General features: G+C 43.2%; 1 protein-coding gene across 1 annotated transcript in view; it reads left to right on the top strand.

The window, feature by feature from the left end:
- Positions 1-23,489, top strand: part of MCCC2 (methylcrotonyl-CoA carboxylase subunit 2) — a 79,541-nt gene that overhangs the window by 35,582 nt on the left and 20,470 nt on the right. Inside the window, exons 7-8 of the mRNA XM_069556236.1 lie at positions 8,407-8,520; positions 19,084-19,148. Of these exons, the coding sequence (XP_069412337.1) occupies positions 8,407-8,520; positions 19,084-19,148 (179 nt within the window). The remainder of the gene's footprint in view (positions 1-8,406; positions 8,521-19,083; positions 19,149-23,489) is intronic.

Here is a 23,489-nt window from a genome sequence, read left to right as displayed (position 1 = left end):
CCCTTCTTCTTTTTGGAGATGTACCTGAAGTTTTTCTCAAATGTCCTTACTTTCCTCTTTTTCTTACCATTTCCTTCTTATCCCTTTTGGCTTAGCTTATTATTTTTGTAATTTATTTTATTTGCTTCAGACCTTGGTAAATGTTTTGAGGGTCTTAGTTAGGATAAACACTGAGTATTATTTTTTAAATGCACTTGAACCTGCTCATGAAAACAGACAGGGTCAGGAGTAGAAGAAACCACTCTGTTTGTTTTGAAGTTCTCTGATAAAAAGCTTGGGGAAGAAGCAGAATGTTCTGGGTAAGGTGGATTTTTTGTTTTCTGTGTAGATTTCATCCTATCCACTGGGCACAGATAAGCATGCATGTTCTAGGATCAACAGTGTGATCAGATGGTTTAGTTGATAATATTCTTATATTCTAGACAGCTATTGACTTGGTATGTGTGTATTATGGCTTTTATTTTTTTAATGGTAACTCTTATAGGTGCCTTGTGCTCAGTCGTGTCCTACTCTTTGTGACTCCATGGACTGTAGCCTGCCAGGCTCCTCTGTCCGTGGGATTTTCCAGGCAAAAATACTGGAGTGTGTTGCCATTTCCTTCTCCAGGGGATCTTCCCCACCCAAGGACAGAAGCAAATAGTGTGATACCAGCAGTATTTGCTTTCTACATTACTTTGAAAGGAAAAAGAAATGAGAGATTAAAAAAATTATAGTTTAATGGCTTTTCCATCAAGCAGCTGAAAATCTCTGTCCCCAGGTTCTGTTACATTTATCAGAGAGAGCCTTTGAACTGCATGGTCTTCTGCAATTTTTCAGTGGAAAGATGGAGGTCTAGGGTTCACACAGCTTCTCAGAATTAGATGTAAAACCTCTTGACTTCATCTCAGAGACCCCGTCCACAGGGCAGGCTGCTGACCTACAATACGTAATTTGTTTTTGGTGCAATGACAACCAGCCTCTGTTTGTGCAGGCAAGGCCTGGAGGGTAATGGAAGTTTGTCTAAAGTTTTTCCAGCCTCTTCCCTCTGTTCTTTAGCCTCTCGTTCCCTTTCACTGACAGCTTTTGCTGTGCTGCCCGTGGCGGTGATGACGAGGACTGTTACTGTCAGTTACACGTCATCCTTAGCCCCTTGCTGTTCTCTTGCTCTCGATTCAAGTTTGTGAGTCGCCATGGCCCTGCCAACCCTGCAAGAGGGATCTCTTGGTTTGTCTGTGTCACAGAGCAGGCCCAGCTCAAAGGTGAAGGAGTGGACAGTGGCCTCGCAGTGGAGTGGCAGGAGGTCTGGCATTCTGATGCAGATGAGGGCGCTGTGATGTCTCTGCTGACACCCACACAGCCAGACCTGTGCTGAGTGTGGCCCGAACGGTTTATGGCCACAGAGCTTCCTTATGTCCTTTTAGTGTCTTCTTAGTAGAGAAGGCAGCAGAATCTCCTTTCTGGGGTTCTGGATCATTTGTTCAGTGTGGCCCCGTGTAAGGTCTTCACTGTACTCTGGACAAATGCTTTGGGGCCTGGAAAGTCCTCGGTACTGTTTGGGCCCTGGGGTCCCCACAGTCTGTGAGAAACAGCGGTAGACACAGAGGCAGAGCTCTCGGTGCACGCTGACTCTTATTTTGTGAGTGAGTGAAGGACTCAGAATTAAATACAGAAGAGGAGGTTGTGTGACAGTGGTGCCTTCACTGTGTTCTTTTATTTCTATTTTCAGAATTTGCCTTAGTGATATTAAGTTTTGTGTTGGATGCTTAGAACTAGAATAGCCTCTCTTTGTTACTGATGAAAGATGTGAGAATATTGATTCTTTTATCTATTTCCCATGAAGTGATGGGACCGGATGCCATGATCTTCATTTTCTGAATGTTGAGCTTTAAGCCAACTTTTTCACTCTCACTTTCATCAAGAGGCTTTTTAGTTCCTCTTCACTTTCTGCCATAAGGGTGGTGTCATCTGCATATCTGAGGTGATTGATATTTCTCCCGGCAATCTTGATTCCAGCTTGTGTTTCTTCCAGTCCAGCGTTTCTCATGATGTACTCTGCATAGAAGTTAAATAAGCAGGGTGACAATATACAGCCTTGACGTCCTCCTTTTCCTATTTGGAACCAGTCTGTTGTTCCATGTCCAGTTCTAACTGTTGCTTCCTGACCTGCATACAGATTTCTCAAGAGGCAGGTCAGGTGGTCTGGTATTCCCATCTCTTTCAGAATTTTCCACAGTTTATTGTGATCCACACAGTCAAAGGCTTTGGCATAGTCAATAAAGCAGAAATATATGTTTTTCTGGAACTCTCTTGCCTTTTCAATGATCCAGAGGATGTTGGCAATTTGATCTCTGGTTCCTCTGCCTTTTCTAAAACCAGTTTCAACATCTGGAAGTTCATGGTTCACGTATTGCTGAAGCCTGGCTTGGAGAATTTTGAGCATTACTTTTCTAATGTATGAGATGAGTGCAATTGTGCGGTAGTTTGAGCATTCTTTGGCATTGCCTTTCTTTGGGATTGGAATGAAAACTGACCTTTTCCAGTCCTGTGGCTACTGCTGAGTTTTCCAAATTTGCTGGCATATTGAATGCAGCACTTTCACAGTTTCATCTTTCAGGATTTGAAACAGCTCAACTGGGATTCCATCACCTCCACTAGCTTTGTTCGTAGTGATGCTTTCTAAGGTCCCCTTGACTTCACATTCCAGGATGTCTGGCTCTAGACTAGTGATCACACCATCATGATTATCTTGGTCGTGAAGATCTTTTTTGTACAGTTCTTCTGTAGTGTCAGACTTTATTTTTTTGGGCTCCAAAATCACTGCAGATGGTAATTGGAGCCATGAAGTTAAAAGACGCTTACTCCTTGGAAAAAAAGTTATGACCAACCTCGATAGCATATTCAAAAGCAGAGACATTACTTTGCCGACTAAGATCCGTCTAGTCAAGGCTATGGTTTTTCCTGTGGTCATGTATGGATGTGAGAGTTGGACTGTGAAGAAGGCTAAGCACCGAAGAATTGATGCTTTTGAACTGTGGTGTTGGAGAAGACTCCTGAGAGTCCCTTGGACTGCAAGGAGATCCAACCAATCCAGATGCTAAAGCTGAAACTCTAGTACTTTGGCCACCTCATGGGAAGAGTTGACTCATTGGAAAAGACTCTGATGCTGGGAGGGATTGGGGGCAGGAGGAGAAGGGGACGACAGAGGATGAGATGGCTGGATGGCATCACCGACTTGATGGACATGAGTCTGAGTGAACTCCGGGAGTTGGTGACGGACAGGGAGGCCTGGCGTGCTGCGATTCATGGGGTTGCAAGGTCGGACACGACTGAGCGACTGAACTGAACTGAACTGATGTACTTAGTAACTCTAACTCTTGTGTTTTGTTTTAATTTTATAAGTTTAATAGAAAAGTAATTTATTGAGATATATTTCACATACTATACAATTACTCATTTAATTTGTAAATTCAGTGGCTTTTAGGATATTTACAGGCTTGAATCAGCTTTAGACAACTTTATGAGTCCAGAAGGAAATGCCACACCCACTGGCAGTTAATCTCATATTTTAACTCAGTCCCTCCAGGTAGCCTGTGGATGTGCCTCTCCTGGACATTGTGTGATGGAATTGCACAGTAAGTGGTCCTCTGTGACTGGTTTCTTTCACTTAGCATAATGGCTTCAGTTTATCCCTGTCTTTCCCTTGGTTTCTCATCACTCTCTAGGGTGGTACAGAGCGCTAGTGCTGGTCTGTGTCCCACCTCTGGACCAGAGGGACAGTTCACAGACACTTAAAGAGCAACAGCAGCAAAGCACTTCAAGCACGGATTATCCCAGGTCTTCAGATGTGCCTCAGGTGCAGTCACATGAGGGAGATGGTTTTTGATCTCTGTGTTAGTTCTCCATTACTGCAGAACAAATTATCCCCAGACATAGCAGTTTAAAACAACAATGCTTATTGTCTTGCAGTTTCTATGGATTCAGGGTCTGAGCACAGCTTAGCTGGATCTTGGAGCTCTGCGCTTAGCTGGATCACGTGACTGACGGCATCCTCTCAAGGCTCCACCCCGTATCACTGGCTGATGACAGGATTCAGTCCTCTGCAAGCCTTTCTTAGCTCCTTTTGAGCTGTTGTAGGTTCTTTCCTATTGTGGGGCTCTCCATACAGCACATCACAGCATGTCAGCTGCTGCATTAGAGTGTGCAAGCAGGTGGGCAAGAGAGAGGGCCAGCAAGATGGAAGACATGGTCTTCCATACCCTGGGCACAGCAGTGATGTCCCATCACTCGCCATATTCCATTTGTTAGAGGCATATCACCAGATCCACCACACACTCAAGGCAATGCGGTCATACAGGATGTGAATACCAAGAGTCTAGGATGATGAAGCGGGGTGAGGGGTGTTTTAGAAGCCACCTGCCACAGTCTCCTACCCATTCCTTAGCAAAGGTCTTCTCTATATGTTTGTGATATCTTCTCTGGCTTTGGAGAAGTGGATTGTTGATTTCCTTGATTATAGAGCTTCTGCAGAGAAAAGGCATCTGAAGTGTTCTTTGTCGTTTTTCAGTCTCTCAGTCATGTCTGACTCTTTGTGACCCCATGGACCACAGCATGCCAGGCTTCCCTGTCCTTCCTATCTTTCACTTTGCTCAAACTCATGTCCACTGAGTCGTTGATGCCATCTAACCATCTTATCTTCTGTCGCCCCCTTCTCCTCCTGCCCTCAATCTTTCCCAGCATCAAGGTGTTTTCCAACAAGTTGGCTCTTTGCATCAGATGGTCAAAATATTGGAGCTTCAGCTTCAGTATCAGTCCTCCAATGAACAGTCAGGGTTGATTTCCTTTAGGATTGACTGGTTTGATCACCTTGCTGTCCAAGGGACTCTCAAGAGCCTTCTCCAGCACCACAGTTCGAAAGTGAAAGTCGCTCAGCCATGTCCGATTCTTTGCAACCCCATGAACTATACAGTCCATGGACTTCTCCAGGTCAGAATACTGGAGCGGGTAGCTGTTCCCTTCTTCAGGGGATCTTCCCAACCCAGGGATCGAATCCGGGTCTCCCGCACTGCAGGTGAATTCTTTACCAGGGAAAGAATCAATTCTTTGGTGCTCAGCCTTCTTTATGGTCCAGCTCTCACATCCTTACATGACTACTGGAAAAAGCGTAGCTTTGATTATACTGACCTTTGTTGGCAAAGTGATGTCTCTGCTTTTTAATACGCCATCTAGGTTTGCCATAATTTTCTTCCAAGAAGCGAATATCTTTTAATTTCATGGCTGCAGTCACCGTCTGCAGTGATTTTAGAGCCCAAGAAAAGGAATGTGGTAAAATTCCCTGACTAGATGTGCTGATAATTTGTCAGCTATTCACTTGAGAGACCTTTTGCTAAATTGATACATCTTTTCTCTCCATCCTGAGATGGCAGAATGGCATTCAGTTTCATTTCCCTCATTTTTGTCTTACGACATTTTGACAAAATGACTCGTCTTTCTTTGTCTCCTTCACCCCACCCCCCGCCCCGCCAATTCTTGGTCTCAGAACACTACTCACTGGCCGTTGCTCCACTTTGCTCTCCTTTTGCTCCATATTGTTTTCATGGAACCCTGCTGTGCCCCTCTGGATCTTTTGAAAATCGCCCTGTTTTATATTTTCCCATCATTGTGACTCTCTTCTAGTTCCTTGACTTTTTTGATAGTGAAGTAGTTTGAGTGGATTCTAGTGTTCCAGTGCAGAGAACAGGGTGATAAATTGAAACTGTGTCCTTTGTTTCTGATATAAACTTAAAAGCCCATAAAACATTTCAAACTTGAAAGCAGAGAGACTAATAGGACAGAGCACTGATGTACCCTCCACTTGGATTTATGAAGTACTAACCTTTCCTTTGTTATTTTTTCCCCCACATTCTTTTATTGGCGCATAATTACTTTACAATTGTTGTGTTAGTTTCTGCTGTACAACAAAGGGAATCAGTTATATGTGTATATCTCCTCCTCCTTAGCCTCCCTCCCACGCCTCCCATCCCACTCCTCTGGGTCATCGCAGAGCTCCAAGCTGGGCTCCCTGTGCTCTGCAGCAGCTTCCCACTAGCTTTTTTTATACCATGTTACACATGGCAGTGTATGTATGTCGATGCTACTCTATCAATTAGTCCCGCCCTCCCCTCTCCTCCACCCCCCATGTCTGTTTTATCTGCATTTCTATTCCTTTTCTGCAAATAGGTTCATTAGTACCATTTGCCTCAGATTTTTAAAGAATTTATTTGTCCACAATATCTCTTTTAAAATATTGTATTGATAGACTTGTTGGTTATTTGCATGTTTTTGCTATTATAAACATTGCTATGATGAATATTTCTTTGTACTCATGGGCAAGACTTCTCTAGCCATAGATAGTTTAAAGTAAACTTCTGCAGGGAGGTGGGGCAGGGGCAGGGGGAGAAATAGGTGAGGGCGATTAAGAGGTACAAACTTCTAGTTGTAAAATGAGTCATTAGTGTGAAATGTACAGTGTGGAGAATACAGTCAGGAATTATGTACTGTCTGTATATGGTGACAGACTGTGGCTGGGCTTATTGTGATCATTTTGACATGTATAGTGTTATCAAATCCCTCTGTCATATTACAGTAACTAACATAGTGTTTAGGTTGATTATACTTCAGATCCAACCAACCAAACAAGCAAACCCAGAAAGGGAATTGGATGACAGTGGTCAAAAAGTACAAACTTATAAATAAGTAATGTGATATAATGTACAATGTGAAAAATATAATTAATGCTATTCTATGTTATGTGTGAAAGCTGTTCAGAGTAAATCCTAAGAGGTTTTTTCATCATATGAAAAACATTTTCTTCCATTTTAAAAATTTTAGGGGTTTCCCTGGCAGTCCATGGCTCAGACTCCATGCTTCTTGCAGGGGGCATGGGTTTGACCCCTGGTCAGGGAACTAAGAATCCCATACACTGCATGGTGCAGCAAAAAAAAAAAAAAAAAAAAATCTAAATGAGATGGTGGATATTTTCTAAACCTGCTAAGATAATCATTTCATGATACATGCAAATCAAATCATTATGCTGTACACCTTAGGGGGCACTGTATGTCAATTATATTCCAATAAAACCGAAAGAAAAAACTTCTCAGTGATTGATAAGCTAACAAGCAAAACAGTAAGTGATAAACATTTCTGTTATATCTTGACAAAGAAATGTTACAGCTGTTTTTAATTACATTACGTGAAATAGGAGAAAATGCCTTTCGCAACAGCCATCTAAATAGAAGGCAGCGCGTGAGTTAACACGACAGCCATCTACGCAGAGAAATGGTAGCTCATGCCGCTTTTTGCTTTTGGATTAATAGTAGCGTGGCTTTTTTCTTTTCCAAAGTAGGTATTGATATGACTAGAAGGAAAACAGATGGAATATTGGAATTAGTGAAACTACTTTCATATGGTAATTTAAGAAATATTCACTACATCCTTCTCTTATTTTTCTTCGTGGTAGTATTTATTCCTACCTAGGACTAATCAGCAAAATCTATATTTATTATTTGTATCATACGAATCCCAGGGACAGAGGAGTCTGGTGGGCTGCCGTCTATGGGGTCGCACAGAGTCAGACATGACTGAAGCGACTTAGCAGCAGCAGCAGCAGCAGCAATCTCTAAGCAAGAATTTTTAAAACACTTTTATCATGGAAAATTTCAAGCACCCACAAAAGTAGAAAAATAGTACTGTGAACCCTCAAGTATGCATCACCCAGCTTCAACACAATTGACTTTCTTTTGAGCAAGATTTTCAATTGTGGTGCTAACATTAGTTTTATATTTAGAAAGTCTTATATTCAGGGTAACACAAAATTAACATTGCTCATTTGGAGAATTATTTCAGTATTCTTATGAGGTAAGTGGCAATTGTTTAGAGAACTTATTATTGCTATTATTATTATTAGATATAAAGTTGTCCTTTTAATATAATTTTGCTAGTTTATGGGTTGATTGTGAGTTTCTTCTCTCCATTAGTTGCTCAGTGTAATGGTCTGTTTGGCCAGTCTTTCATTTGACAGGGAGGTTGTCCACAACCTTTGTAAAAGTGTGACCTAAGCCCTTCAAAATGTTTTGATACAAAAGTTAGGAAACAGTTCTAAAAGAACTCCATTTTAAAAATGAAACACGGGGAGTTCCCTGGTTGCCTAGTGGTTAAGATTCCAAGCTTTTCTGCCATGACCTGGGTTTAATCCCTGGTCAGGAACTGAGATCCTGCAAGCCACACAGCGCAGACAAAAAATCCCCCAAAAACCAGAAAAGAAAAACAAAGACAGCAGAGGGACAAGCTAGTAACATGCCCTGGTACTGTCTGTGGAACTGTAGATCCAGAGACTGTGTAATTCACTGTTCGAGCTGTCCTGCATGAGTTTCCTGTGTGCTTGGATTCCAGATAGCAGTGGTCATGGGCTCCTGCACAGCAGGAGGAGCTTACGTGCCTGCAATGGCTGATGAAAACATCATCGTCCGCAAGCAGGGTACCATTTTCTTGGCTGGACCTCCCTTGGTAAGAACCTGCTTGTTCGTTTCTTTTTGGTAAGAACATAGTCTTGCTTGCTTGCTTGAAGTAAAATATACATAATGTAAAATATACCATTCTGACCATTTTTAGGTACACAGTGCTCTGGCGTTAAGTATAGTCACTTTGTCGTACAGCTGTCACTACGATCCATCTCCGGAACGTTCTCATCTTCCCCAGCTGAAACTCTGTACCTATTAACCACTAACTCCCTATTTCCTGCCTTCTTCACCCTGGAAACCATGATTCTACTTTGTCTATGAATTTGACTACTTTCGGAACCTCATTTAAATGGATCCTATAATATCTGTCCTTCTGTGTTTGCCATATTTCACTTAGGAAAATGCCCTCAAGATTTGTCCATGTTATAACATGTGTCAGAATTTCTTTCCTTTTTAACACTGAATAATATTCCAGTGTACATGTATATACCACATTTTGTCCATTTATCCTTCAATATACTTTTGGGTTGCTTCCACTTTGGGGCTATTTGGAATAATGCTGCTATGACCATGTGTGTGCAAATATCTGTGTAAGTCCCTGCTTTCATTTCTTCTGGGTATATCTTCAGAAGTGGAATTGCTGAGCCATGTGGTAACTCTATCTAAATTTTTGAGGAATCACTTCATTCCTCTTTATAGCTAAGTAATATTTCATTGTACGGATAGGCTGTATTTTGTTTATCCATTTATTGGTTGATAGACATTTGAGTTGTTTCCACTGTCAAAAGTACTAAAATATAAAACATTTTCCTTTCTTCTGTGATCTGTCTAGCAGTTGTGTTTTTATTCGCTGTTTCATGACATGGCACCCCCCACCTCTGCCCCAGGCATCTCTGCTTCCCATGGGCCCACTGTGACCCCAAAGTTGTGCCGTCTCCATGTGAAAATGTGCTTGGTACCCGGATGGGGATGGGTACAAGGCTAGCCCTAACCGCCCCCCACCAAGTGGCCTGTTGGCAAGCCCATCTCAGCACTGCCTAGCCCAGGTCTGTGATGGGCTGCCATGATCCTCCCAGGACACCATGGGGTACACGCCTGACCTATGACCCTGCTCCTGAGCCAGAGCCCCACTGGGGACAGATGGAACAGTCGCTGGTCAGGGGCAGGGAAAAGAAGGTAGGGCAAGACCCAGGGCGCAGGCGCCAGTCAGCCAGGAAGCAGGGAGCAGAGGGGAGGAGGACTGCGGAAGAGCAGAGGCTGTAAACCTTAACACATATGCTCCATTGTCCCGCCAGACTTCATTACAGGAAACAGCTTCAGAGAGAAAATTGTTTAGACTTGCACCAGGGTAACCAGTGAGCGTTAAACTCCAAGCACAGGACTCTTCTGAGAGTGGGACCCTGTGCACCCTCACTGGCCACCTGCCTGTGAAGTAGTCACTGGGGACTTGATTATGTTATCCCTGGTTTTTCCTCACTTCCCATGTGACCATCTCCATTACTGTGAGTGCCGCGTCCAGCACGGCAGGTGAGAGAGACCTGAGACGGGCTAGCGTGTAATGAAAAGACAGACACATATCATTTGGCAAGTGGGGAATCGGGGGTCCTGCTGCTCTCCGTGGCAGGAAGACAAAATGGCTCCTTTCAGCCCGCACTTTAATCGGTAGAAGTCACGTGAGATCATTAGGGAATGGCTATACTGGGGAGTTTGATCAGCGCCCCATAACAAAGGAGTAAAGTTGAGGCTCTGCTGTTGGTCAGGAACATCTTGTTTTGTTTCCATGGGGACAGACGCAGGGGCAGGCAGTGAAGCGGCGCAGTGAGCACATCCTGCCCCAAGTATGTGCATTTGGTATGCTTACTAGGACAATCACGAGGGCACAGTTTGCCGCACCCTCGAGTCGTGGGGCAGGTTCTGGTCTCTGCTCTGCCAGGCTGCAACATCTCCCCCTTTTCGTTTTGATTGCAGGACTATCATGGTCAGTCCAGAATAGTAATATAGGGCTCTTTTTGTATTAAATTTGGGGGTACCCCGTTAGGATCTGGGAACCAATGGGAATTGTTGGTCCAAACTGTAGGGGAAGTGTCAATCCAGGTTAAGGGTCTAGCTAATGGAACATAAGTCCAGTACAAATCAGCATCTGCCCCAGTTACAGCACAGGAGACCAATGCCACCATAGCCAGCAGCATGGTCTCGGGGGTCTTAGGTGTCTGAGTGCGCAAGAGCACCTGTTTGCTCTTTTGACTGAGGCTCTTCAGTTGTCTGCAAGTCATAGGAGGTGCCTGATGAGTGTGTGGTTGTTCTCCTTGCTTGGGGCGGTGGGGGTGGGGGTGGGGGTGCAGGGGGCAGTCCGCCAGGGGCAGCCTCTGGACCTTCTGTGTCACCATTGCCATGCTCATGGTGGAACCCCACATCTCTGGGGGATCCATGGTAAAGCTTGATGCACCTGCTTGGTGTCTAACCAGGGCCTTGACCTGTTGAGACACAACCACATCCTCCTCCCCATGTTGTAAGGGGGTTGGTCCTTTCCATGGACCACCTTCTGGCGCCTTCCACCAGACCTCTGGGCGTTGCACTGAGGGAGTATGTGAATGGTGTTTCTCATATGGGGTTGATTTTTGGTCATCTGTTGTGAAAAAATTTAAGGTTGGGAGAGCTGGATGCAGATGTGCAGGTGGAGATTTCCCTGCTATTCCCCCTTTTTGTTTTAAAAGTTGACTTTTAAGAGCATAATGTGCTCATTCAACAATAACTTGGCCAGTTTATATGGGATGCCTGTAGAATGACTAATAGACCAGAGAGAGCATGTTAGGTTGTAAAAGGCTGTAAAAGATTTAAAAAAGTTGGCCCATTGTCAGTTTTAAGTTCTTTGGGATGCCCATGTGAGCGGAAGCAGCTAATAAATGGCATTGGGTGTGAATGGTGGTTTCACCGGGATGAGCAGAAGCCCAAAGCATATGAGAATAAGTATCAATAGAAACAGGAAGGTAGCTAAGGTGTCCAAACTCAGGAAAATGGGTTACATCCATCTGCCAAATTTTATTTGGAGTAACCCCTCAAGGGTTAACTCCAGGTGATGGAGGCTGGTAAGCACTGACTTGTTAACAGGAGGGACAGGCTTGAATAATTTGTGTTGCTTGGGATTTAGTAATGTTAAACTGATGTCTAAGGGAATGGCCGATTGATGAAGAGTTGATGAAACTGGTAAGCCTGCTGAAAAATGGGCATCGTTAGAAGGTCAGCCTGAGAAGTGCCAAGGGTGAGAGGCCCCAGGAGAGGGGAGTGAGCTTGAATATGTGTAATAAAGAAAGGAATGGGAGCAAACGGTTTTTTGAAGTTGGAGAAACAGGAGGAATAAGTCGTCAGAATCAACATGTTTAATTTTTGCAGTCTCAATAGACTTGGTCATTCCAACAACATAGGCAGGGTCACTAACAATATTAATAGAGGCCTTTAGAAACAAGTTCTGTAATTTCTGTACTAGTTCCACTTGCTGAGCCGAGGTATGGGGAGTTACTAGAGTTTCTCACTCCTCAGGATATGCCTGCTTTGCCATTGTTAGAACCATCTGTAAAATAAGTAGGAGCGCCTGGGATAGGCGCCACCTTGGTGACTCTGGGCCACACAAAAGGGGTTAGAGAAATAAATTGTAATAATTTATGTGCAGGAGGGTGATTGTCTAAAACGCCCACAAAAGCAGCGAGGGCAACCTGCCATGATAAGCAAATCTGTCAAAGATGCTATTGCTGAGTTTTGTCAAATGGACCATGAATAGTTTGAGGATCAAAGCCAGTTAACTGGCAAGTATGCTTCTTTCTTGTATAATTAAATTAGACACAAGGGTAACGTACGTCATCAGAGTTTTGCCCTCCTGAGAAAGTGCCAACAGCCATTCTGTGATGCCAAAGGTGGGCTGTTCTTGAAACAGAACTCCCATAGGGGCTTCTGAAGAAGCTACGACAATGAAGAGAATAGGATGATCATAGTGAACATGATTAAGTTGAGCATTTTGAATGGCAATACTTACTATATCAACTTCCTTTTTAGCTTGTGGCGTCAGAGTCTGAGGAGAAGGGCTGAGTCCCCTTTAAGGGTCTCAAAGAGGTGTGTAAGTGAACTGGTAGGAACGCACAAGGCAGGGTCCAACCAATGAATATCTCCTAAAAGGTAGTCCCCATCGTATAAGATCGTGTTGAACTTGGTGAAAAAGTGGGTTTAGGAGAGACTTCTGGGGCAGCTAAGAGTATGTCATCCACAGTGAATGATGGAGACTTGAGGACAGAGGGCTCGAGCTCCCTCCAGAGTGCTAGCCACGTATTGTTGCCATAGCATCACCATCCCCTGAGGCAACATTTTCTATTGGCTATTGGTTAGTACTGGGTACCGAGAAGGCAAATTTTTCTTTGTCTCGTGGAGCTAAGGGGATTGTATAAAAACAGTCTTTAAGATCCAGAACTACAACTGGCCAATCTTGAGGTATGGCCGAAGGGGATGGGGGTCCGGGCTGCAAGGCCTCCATGGGTTGCCTTACTGCATTAATAGCTCGAAGATCTTGAAGCAGCCTCCATTTGCCTGATGTTTTTAGGGACTGTGAAAACTGGAGTATTCCAAGGACTAGTACTTTCTTCTGTGTCCTGCTTGAAACTGTTCTACCAAGGCTTATAAATGCGTAAGTTTCTCCTTTGCTAGAGGCCATTGATCCACCCAAACAGGTTTAGATTTAAGCCGTGTTAGAGGTGTGGTGTGTAGTGGTGGAGAAATGTCAATGACCTTCATTGAAAAATTTTATATAGTAGCTCTTTTCTTTCCAGTTTGGGTAAAGGAGAAGGATCTCCCTGTAAATTTTTTCCTAGCCCTTTCCCCAGTTGTTACCCCATTCTCACCATCATATAATCTGCCTTTCCCTTGTTGGAGAGAACTAGGTGCCATTGGGCAAGCAGATCTCTGCCCCATAAATTGCAGGGAATGTCTGCAATAAAAGGTTGGAAGTGGGCAAGTTGTTTGTCGGGCCCTAGACAAGGAAGAATTGCTGAACTCTGAGCAAGTTGTTGGGATTCTTCCAAGCCTGAGATTTTTTCCTGGGGTTCAGTCAAGGGCCAGTCATCTGGCCATTGATGAGAAGTAATGATGGAAACGTCAGCTCCAGTATCTAAGAGACCAGAGAAGGTTTTCCCTTGAATTTTAACCTTACAAGTGGGCCGATCTGAGAGTATTTGTTGAGTAAAGCACACTACTCGATCACCTGTGCTCCCAAATTCTTGTTTTCCTCTGGTGATAGGATTATAGTTGTTAGGGGCATGGTAAGGCAAGAGAAGGAGCTGAGCAGTTCGTTGACCTTGAAGAATGACATGGGATGAGCGAGAAAGAGCCATTACTTTAATTTCTCCCGAATAGTCTTGGTCAATAAGGCCAGGAAGAATTTGGAGGCCCTTGAGAGTAAGGCCACTTCTGCCCAGAATGAGTTCTATAGTCCCCGGTGGAATGGGGCCTTGGGTCCCAGCAGGGATTGCTACAGGGGGTCCGATTCATTAATCTGAACAGTTACTCTGGTTGGGAGGTCCAACACAGCACTTCTGCTGGTAGTAGCTAGGAGGCTGGAGATAGGCTGAAGGGTGTGCTGGAGATCCTCACCAGCTATGTCCCATTGTTTATGGGGCCTGGGGCTGGCCCCGTTGGCAGTTTCCTGGCTGTAAAGGGGAACCGTTCTTAGGAAATTTTGATCTGTATTGATTAGCCCAGTGATTGCCTTTCTGGCATTGAGGACACAGTCCTAGTGTTTTATTGTTACAAGTGAATGGAGGTATTGTAATACCTGTTTTAGATCGAGAACGGCAATCCTTTTTCATATGTCCAGGCTTTTCACATTGAAAACATTTGGCAGGGGAAGGGCTAAAATTATTTTTAAAGGCAGCACAAACTGCTTGAGCTAACGTGGTTTGTTTGTAAGCCTGTGTACTGATATTCTGACATGCTCAAACAAAATCTGCAGGGCTGCCGTTTTGACGAGTAGGGTTAAGGGCAGCCTTGCAATCTTCATTGGCATTTTCATAGGCTAATTGTTTTAACAAAATGTCCTCCACTGTAGGACTATTAATTTGACAGTGGAGAGCAGATGAGAGCCAGTCTACAAATTCAGTGAGTCTTCTCCAGGTCTCTGTAATATTTTAACAAATGAACCGGTAGGCTTGTCAGGGCCTGATACTGTCTGCCACACCCTTCGGCAACATTTGGTGACCTGTTCGTATGCTCCCACCAGTGTACCTTCAAGTCAGTTGGGTTGTTGGACTGGTATATTGCCCTGTGCCTATGAGCATTTCAAAGGTAAGATTATGTCCAGTGGCCAAATTAGTATGGGCTTGCTCTTGGCACAACTCAGTATAAGAGGCAAAAAACTGTAACTATTAGGGACCACTTAAAGCTGCTTTGGCTAACATTTTAACATTGTAAGAAGAACTTCTTCCACGGAAACAAATTTCCAACAGTTCCTGTGTTAAGGGGAATCAGCCCCGTTCAACCTAACACTAGATTTTAGTTCCTTTAAAACATTGATGTCAAAAGTTTCATGGGTTGTAATAACCTGGGTGGGATTATTGGCGTGGAGTCTGTAATCAATAGGGAAAGCAAGATGGTCCTCAATGTTTAAAGCACACAGACGAAGGGTGGAGGCCATGGCAGGCTGAAATTGAGTCAGCGGCTTATCCTCCCAAGACATTTCTAGATCCAGTGGAGGTGGTGGTGGTGGAAAATCACCCTCAGGTTTAGGTGGCAGAGGGGCGGAAGGGTAAACAAGAGCCGCTTCTGGGGACACCGCCTTCTGGAATGATTTCTCAGTCTGTAAAGGGTATAGGACCGATCGCACTAGCCCCAGGTCGCAAATACCATCACGAGTGTGCGATCCCCTCTCCTGTGTGCTGGTTTCAAATTCTCTCCCACTCAGTCCCAACTTTCAATATCTAAAGTGCCTTCTTCCAGAAACCAAGGATTATATTTAACCACCTCTGTCTTCCCTGGTGCCTCAGACGGTCAAGCGTCTGCCTACAATGCGGGAGACCAGGGGTCGATCCCTGGGTTGGGGAGATCCCCTGGAGAAGGAAATGGCAACCCACTCCAGTCCTCTAGCCTGGAAAATCCCATGGACCGAGGAGCCTGGTGGGCTACAGTCCATGGGGTCGCGAAGAGTCAGACACGACTGAGCAACTTCGCTTTCACTTTAACTGAGCAATTGCGTCAATTGCTCCTCTTTCACCTGCGCACTAGCAGTCTGGAGGAGGTGCCTCACAAGCTGGAGATGCTGTTTCTCAGCTTTACTCAAATCATTCCCCATTGTTACCCTGACTTTGTAAGACAACAAGGGACTTTCCACCCTTGGAGTCTGAGGGCCTGGTCGTGATCCAGGCGTCTCACTTACCGCTTGCTGTCTTCACTTTCAGTTTCTTCCCTCGGCGGAATTCTTCCCAATTTCAGGTCCCTGTTTGGGCGCCACCTGCCGTGTCCAGCACAGCGGGTGAGAAAGGCCTGAAACAGGGCGGGCGCGTAGTGAAAAGTCAAGACACATAATTGGGCAAGCAGGGAATCAGGGGGTCCTGCTGCTCTCTGTGGCAGGAAGACAAAATGTCTGCTTTCAGCCCGCACTTTAATTGGTAGAAGTCACATGAGATCATTAGGGAATAGCTATACTGGGGAGTTTGATCAGCGCACCATAACGAGGAAGTCAAGTTGAAGCTCTGCTGTTGATCAGGAACATCTTGTTTTGTTTCCATGGGGACGGACGCAGGGGCAGGCAGTGAAGTGGAGCAGCGAGCATGTCCTGCTCCAAGTATGTGCATTTGGTATGCTTACTAGGACAATCACGAGGGCACAGTTTGCCGGACCCTCGAGTCATGGGGCAGTTTCTGGTCTGTGCTGAACCAGACTGCAACAGCGAGTTTCAGGAAAGCAGCGGTCACCCTGCAGTTTATGCCACAACTTGATCCTAGATTTCAGAGGGATAAACAGAGGGTGGGTAAAGACACAGGTAGTTAGTACAGATTACAAGGAAACATCCCACTGTGTATGTATAATCCAAGAATATTAAGGAGGTAAACAGAATAATGCCAAGGAAATTCTACAGGTACAGTAAACCTAAAGTGGAGTATTATTCAGCCATAAAAAGGAATGAAGTTCTGACACATCCTACAACATGGATAAACCTTGAAAACACTGAGCCAGACACAAAAGGACAAATATTGCATGGTTCCACTTCCATGAAATATGGAGAATAGGCAGATTCATAGAGACAGAAGGTAGGTTAGCGGTTGCCAAGGTCTAGGGTGGGAGTGTATGGGTAGGGATGCTTCTTTTGAGAGTGATAGAATGTTCTGGGATTAGGTGGTGGTGATGATTACACAACCTTGTTAATATAATGAAGAACACTGAATTGTATTCTTTTAAATGGCAAATTTTCTGGTACATGAATTATATCTTACAAAGGAAGTTTATTGTTTCAAAAGTTTATCTTTGGTTTTGGAATACTAACACAAGTTTATTAAAAAGAGAATGTTAAAAGATTTTATGCTTTGTGTTAATTTTCAATAACTTTTTCACTGAGGATCAGGTAGGTAAGCCTGAAAAACTACCATTTCGGATGTAGTGAAAGTCTCAAGGCTTCATTCCAAAAGCCTGCAGAATAATACTAAATATTATTCTTTAATATCTCTCTAGCTATATTCATAGTGATTGTTGGTTAATTTACTATGTATAGTAAATTTTCCTGGGTAGTTCTTGTTTATTTTTTATTAGAGAATGAGTACAGATATAACTAGAATTTAAAACATCTTTTTGGGAATAAGGCATTATCATAATATGGATATAATGCTGCTTTTGAGAGAGGATTTTGTTAGCATCAGGATAAGGAAGATAAAGGTCAACATCATAGTGTCTGTTCACTGGATTCAGGTTTAACTTATACCATAGAAAGAAGCAACCTGGCCACTGAAGTCTGCAGTCCTGTTAGAGAACTGAACCCTGTTCAGTAGTCTGCAATCAAAAGGCCGTGTTTATAGGGAGGAAAAAAAGCAGCAGCAGCCTCAGCTGTTGGAGAATTCTAAATTTTGATGCTTGTTTTACCGAAAATTGAGAAAAGGCTTTGCAGGTTTCACACATAATGTGAGGTTGAATTGCCATAGCTTTCCATAGCTTAAAGTGGTTGAAAAAAAATGCACAGTAATAAGGCAAGGTTTCGAAGGAGCTGTTTTATTGTCTTATCTTTTATTGTCCAAGCTTGTTATTTACTAGAATGAGCCATTTTCTTTTTCTCTTAAGCTTTTATCACATTTTTATATGTCAGTTTCAGACATGTGTGAGTGTTTCAGTAAATATTAACTGATGACAAATTTTCTTTTTTCAGCTGATATTAGTTCCCTGAAAATGAATATCCTTTATCAGTTATTTATTAGTTTTTACAATTTTAAATATCCAGGCACCTTTGTAACTAGTTATTGTCTGGACTGAATGTTATTTTACACTGAATTTTTTGGGAAGAAGAGAACCAAGAATTTAGTTCTGGGGGTGGAATAATTGGAGGTAAAAAATGTAATTACTTCTCCCTGTATAATAATATTTAAGACAGAGCTTTTGATGTAGTGAATAAGTCATTCCGATGCTGTATTTTAGGTTAATGTTCATTATTCTAACAAAAGCTTTTAAAAAAATTACTTGGAGAAAAAGAAACAAATCAACTAACCCAGAGAAGTAGGAATCAATAAACGATTCCTAAGGGACCAGGTTGGCGTTTAGCCTTAAATCATTTTTCTTGTTAAAACTTCTCAGACTATAATTAAGACATTCTTAATTTATTACTTAACGTTTCTTTCTTTTTGGTCATATTCTCATGAATCTTAGATGTGGGTAATCATGGAGATTTTTTTCCCCCATCTTAGAGATACTATGCCTTTAAGAGTTTATTTTTGATAGTCACTGGAATTATTCAGCAAAGGTGAAAAAAAAATAGCGTTACTCCAGTACATTTATTGGGTGTCCAGTGATGAATAAATCACAATTTCTGCCATCCAGGAACTCACAGTATAGAAAAGACGAGAGACACACACACAAATTAGTGAACTACAGTCCGGCAAGTGCCATTGGAGGTGTAAGTGGAATCTGCTCAGTACCGTGGAGTGTCGTTAATGGTTCAAAGGCCTGGGCAGATCAGGGAAAGCCACACAGAGCAGGTTGGGCTTGAAAGAGAAGTGGGGGTTCATTGGGTGGATGAGAGGAAGAAGGGAGCCCAGGTAGTAGGAACAACGTATGCACAGATACAAAGGCTTTAAGGTGCATGTGGAGGCAGAATAATGCCGGGGAAAGAGCATGCTTTCAAGCCAGGAATGTCTGGGTTCAAGTCAGTTTCTGTCCCTTGCTTGGGGGCTATGGGCAAGTTCCTTAGTGACTCTGGGTTCGCATTTCTTGTCTGTAGACTAGAGACAATATTATCCAGGTGGGTTAAATGAGAAACAAAATATGTAGTTCTGTGAAAGAAAGAAGGGTAGATAGAGCCAGGTTAGGGAATGTATGGGAAGGCATTTTAATAACTCTGATGGACAAAACTCACCTTTGACTTTTATCTTTGTTGTAGGTTAAAGCAGCCACTGGAGAAGAGGTGTCAGCTGAGGATCTCGGCGGGGCTGATCTTCACTGCAGGTGAAACAGAAGCAGTTGTTTCTCCCCAGGATTGATTGTCGTTTATCTGTTTAAAAGAAATTTTAAATTATTTTTTCCAAGTGTTAAACTCGCCAGATCAAACCAGTTTACTTATTCTAGATCTGCGGTTTTGGGGTTCAGTTCTTTAGTGTTCCATTTCTAAGCAAGAACATCAGCTTTTTATTGTAGCCTAGAAAGACTGGAGAGACAGCTTTATCATTTATTCATCAAATACTCATTGAACACCTGTTATGTACCAGGCACTGTTTAGATATTCAAGGTAATAAGATAGACATTGTCTTTGATCTCAGGCTTATAGTCTAGTCAGGGAAGTTTGTTTCACTTCCTTCAAAATAGAACATAAATGTGTATACATGATAAGGGCCACAAAAAAGAAGTATAGGGAAGGCATATAGAAGGTAGAGCTAACCCAGTGGTGTGCAGGCATTATGACACTGCTTAATTAACACTTGTTAAGTGGAGGACAGGGTGCTGGATGGTGAGCCATGATTCAGCAATAGACCATAAGAGAATCTGAAATAGAGAAGTTTATTAGTCATAGGTCCTGGAGAAATTACACAGCACACCTTGAGGGACCACATGAGGCGGTCAAGCCAGAGTGCCCAGAGATGAGACAGGACTTGGGGTACGTTTTTATTAGGGTCGATGATTGGAGTGCTTTGGGGTCCCCTGACTAGGGCCGGATTGGTCAATCAAACCAGAAGATTGGGGGTAGTGTTAAGTTCCTTAGAGACTGTATATAAGCATGCAGGCTGTGAGAGGCAGTGGAGACTGCTGATCATAAGGGCTGTTGGGGAAGTCATTGAGAAGTTACATTTGCTCGTGACTGAGCTGCTACCTAGGTCTTGTTTGAGGAGCCTGTGTCCATTCAAGGTCCCTGCAGGCTGCATGGAATGCTGAGGAATAGCTTGGCTAAATGCTCAGTAAGAGGTAAACACTTAGCTTGTTCTCTGAGAAGGAAACTATCCTGCCTTGTGGCATCTGCCAATCCATATTTGTGGTATAAATTATCCCACTAGGCCTGATGTTAAGCTTCCAATGGGGCAAGACTGATCATGGCATCAGGAAGAGACACATACAATTGGCTCTTGTGAGGCAGGCGTGAGCCAGCTCCATTACATCACCGGTTGGCCCATTACAGATTAAAGTTCAGCAGTGAGAATACCACCATCTAGCTCCTAGAATTTCATGAGGATTGACTGAGATATTATGTGTAAACTGCTTGAAACAATACCTACTTTAAACTAAGTACCCATAAATGTTAACTGCCATTATTATCATGTTGATCATCATAATATTCAGTATTCTTATGAGCAATTAGGAAATCATTGAAGAGTATTAAGGAGAGAGGTATTGTTACCAAATCTTTCATTAGAAAAATCCTAGATGGAAGATACTTAGTAGGTTGGCAAGAGTGTATGAGGGACCAGTTGGATGGCTGTATCAATAGCATAGGTGCTGCTGGCTTAGATGGTTATGGTAGTGGTGAAGGTAGGAAGGGAGTAATCACATTTGTGCTCTATTTTAGAGGTAGAGTTGAGGGATTTGTTGATGGATTTCATATATGGGGCACAGGACAGTGAGGTAATGAAGATGATGACATGAAATGGTTTTATTCCCTGAGTCTGGGAGGACTGGAGGAGGGGCAGAGTTTGGGATGCAACAGAGGGATCAAGCGTTGCCAATTAGAGATGCTCCAGGCAGCCAAGTAGAGATGCTGAGTAGGCAGTTAACTATAAGTGTCTGGAGCCCAGATCAGTGCTCGAGAACCATCAGCACAGAGGTGGAATTTAAACCACCGGACTAGATGAGTCCATCTCGAGCTGAGTGTAGATAAGGAAAAGGGCCCAGGACTAGACTTTAAAGAACCCAGACATAAATGGCAGGTAGATTTAATCATTGAGCTCAGTGGCCTGGGAGGTGCAGTAAACCTTTCTTTGCTCTGCCATCCCACAAACCAGCAGGTGGCTGTAGGAACAGTCATGGGAGCAGGAAAATATGTACAATGTTTCCACTCTCCTATCAAAGAACACTGCTATGCCTTTTGAAGAGCTGGCTAAGTTTTCTGCCTCTGTTTTCCATTCACTCCTTTCTCACTGAGCACTTATTGTGGATAGATGGATTATACTAAATGTTATGAGCAATGCAGAAGAATTTCAGGCCTAGTCCTTGCCCTCAAGGATTTATAATTTAATTAGGCGGGTAAATGAATGAACTAAAAGAAAATTACAGAGCGAATATGCTAGCTTGAGTCCAGTTAGGGAGTTTGGGATTGACGTGAACGCACTGCTTTATATTTAAAAAAGATAACCAGTAAGGACCTACTGTGTAGCACAGGGAACTCAGCTCAGTGTTATGTAACAACCTAAACGGGAAAAGAATTTGAAAAAGAATTGATACATACATATGTATAACTGAGTCACTTTGTTGTATACCTGAAACTTACACAACCTGTTAATCAGCTGCTGCTGCTACTGCTAAGTCACTTCAGTCCTGTCTGACTCTGTGCTACCCCATAGACGGCAGCCCACCAGGCTCCCCCGTCCCTGGGATTCTCCAGGCAAGAACACTGGAGTGGGTTGCCATTTCCTTCTCCAATGCATGAAAGTGAAAAGTGAAAGTGACATCGCTCAGTCGTGTCCGACTCTTAGTGACCCCATGGACTGCAGCCCACCAGGCTCCTTCACCCATGGGATTTTCCAGGCAAGAGTACTGGAGTGGGGTGCCATTGCCTTCTACTCCAATATAAAATCAAAAGGTGAAAAAGTTAGGGGTGTAGATTCTAGGATTCATCTTCCATTTGCCTCACTTGTTACCCTTGTGACTAGACAAACTACTAAACTTCCTGGAGCCTCATTTCCTCATGTGTGAAATGAAGATGTGAATTGCTTCTGCCTCACAGCACGCTGTCTGTGGCATACTAAGCACTCTATTACTGCCAGCTATTATCATTAATAATAGCTTGTTTAAAGTCGTGTGGATTAGGTGGTGATGGCTTTTTTGGGAACAGTGTCATAAAATTTACTAGTCACAAGTTGCTTTGGTTCTCTCTGTTATTATAAATAAATACTTACTTGTACATCTCAGATTTGTCATCCTTAGTAGTTAATTTGACACAAAGCTTTACATAATAGAGTGTCTCATCAAAATTTTCTCTTTCCTACTATTTTGGTAAATACTAGGCAGTTTTTAAAAGAAGACATTTTATTTTAAATATTTACTGATTGGGAAGCAATCTCTTCTATTTCTCTTTCCTTACTGAGTTACTATAGTGTAGACAGAAGTCAGCAATTGCAGCTGGTATTATGTGTGAAGTGTTCGAAAGATATGGTCAGTTGTAAAATGCCTTATTAAGTTGAAGAAACTGAAGGATCTACCATTTGCAAAGGTATTGGAAGACACATGGTTCCTGCTCTTACTGAGGAACACCCAAGCCCAAAGTGGACGGTGAAACCACCGTGAGAGTCCCAGTCTGGACATATCTCCCAAGGATTTGGTGTTTTCCTTGGACAAGACATCACAATGTAGACCATGACAGCTTAGTCTTTGCTTATTTGTTGTTGTTTAGCCACTTGGTCGTGTCTGACTCTTTGCCACCCCGTCGAGTAGCCCACCAGTCCCCTCAGTCCATGGAGTTCTCCAGGCAAGAATACTGGAGTGGGTTGCCGTTTCCTTCTCCAAATCTTTGCTCATAAAATAAACTAAAATTCTATTCTTTTCAGGTATATATTTTTGCCTGACTTTATAGTTCTTCCTAAGATAATTCATTAGAAAGTCGTAGCCATCCATCCACAAGTGCAATGACAAGCCATCTAAGAACCAGAGCATGTCCATATCTCATTCACATTGAACTTGAAGTGGAGAGGGACTTCCATGCCTTACCACAGTGCCACGCTATCAGTTATTTTCACCACTGATCCAAGGGACAGTGTCTTCAAGCCTTTATGTGTGCTACCTGTGACAGCTTACTCTGGGGGTGTACCTTGACAAGGGAGTCCTCAGCAGTCTCTCAGAAATGAGAAGTCACAGTTGGTGTCTTCACAGTTGATGAAGATAATGAAGTTGTGATCATCTTTACAGTTGATAAAGGTATACAGTTTGTACCTCAGTGAGGTACAAACACTTGTCGTTGTTACCAGCTACATCACAAAAATGGGCCAGCTGAGGTTGAAATATATCATATGCAGTTTTATCTGTGGTGTACGGGATGAGCATCAAATAGAAGTTCTTGCCAGTAAGGCCCTGTGGTCCACTAGAAGAAAGTCAGGATTGAGAAACAGAAGGTGAGGGTTCTTATGCAGCTACTGGCGGTCCTAGAGC

The sequence above is a fragment of the Ovis canadensis genome, chromosome 16 (genome assembly GCF_042477335.2).
Source record: "Ovis canadensis isolate MfBH-ARS-UI-01 breed Bighorn chromosome 16, ARS-UI_OviCan_v2, whole genome shotgun sequence".
Classification (NCBI taxonomy): domain Eukaryota; kingdom Metazoa; phylum Chordata; class Mammalia; order Artiodactyla; family Bovidae; genus Ovis; species Ovis canadensis.
Note: the sequence above shows the minus strand (reverse complement) of the source record. Positions and strands in the feature narration are given on the sequence as shown.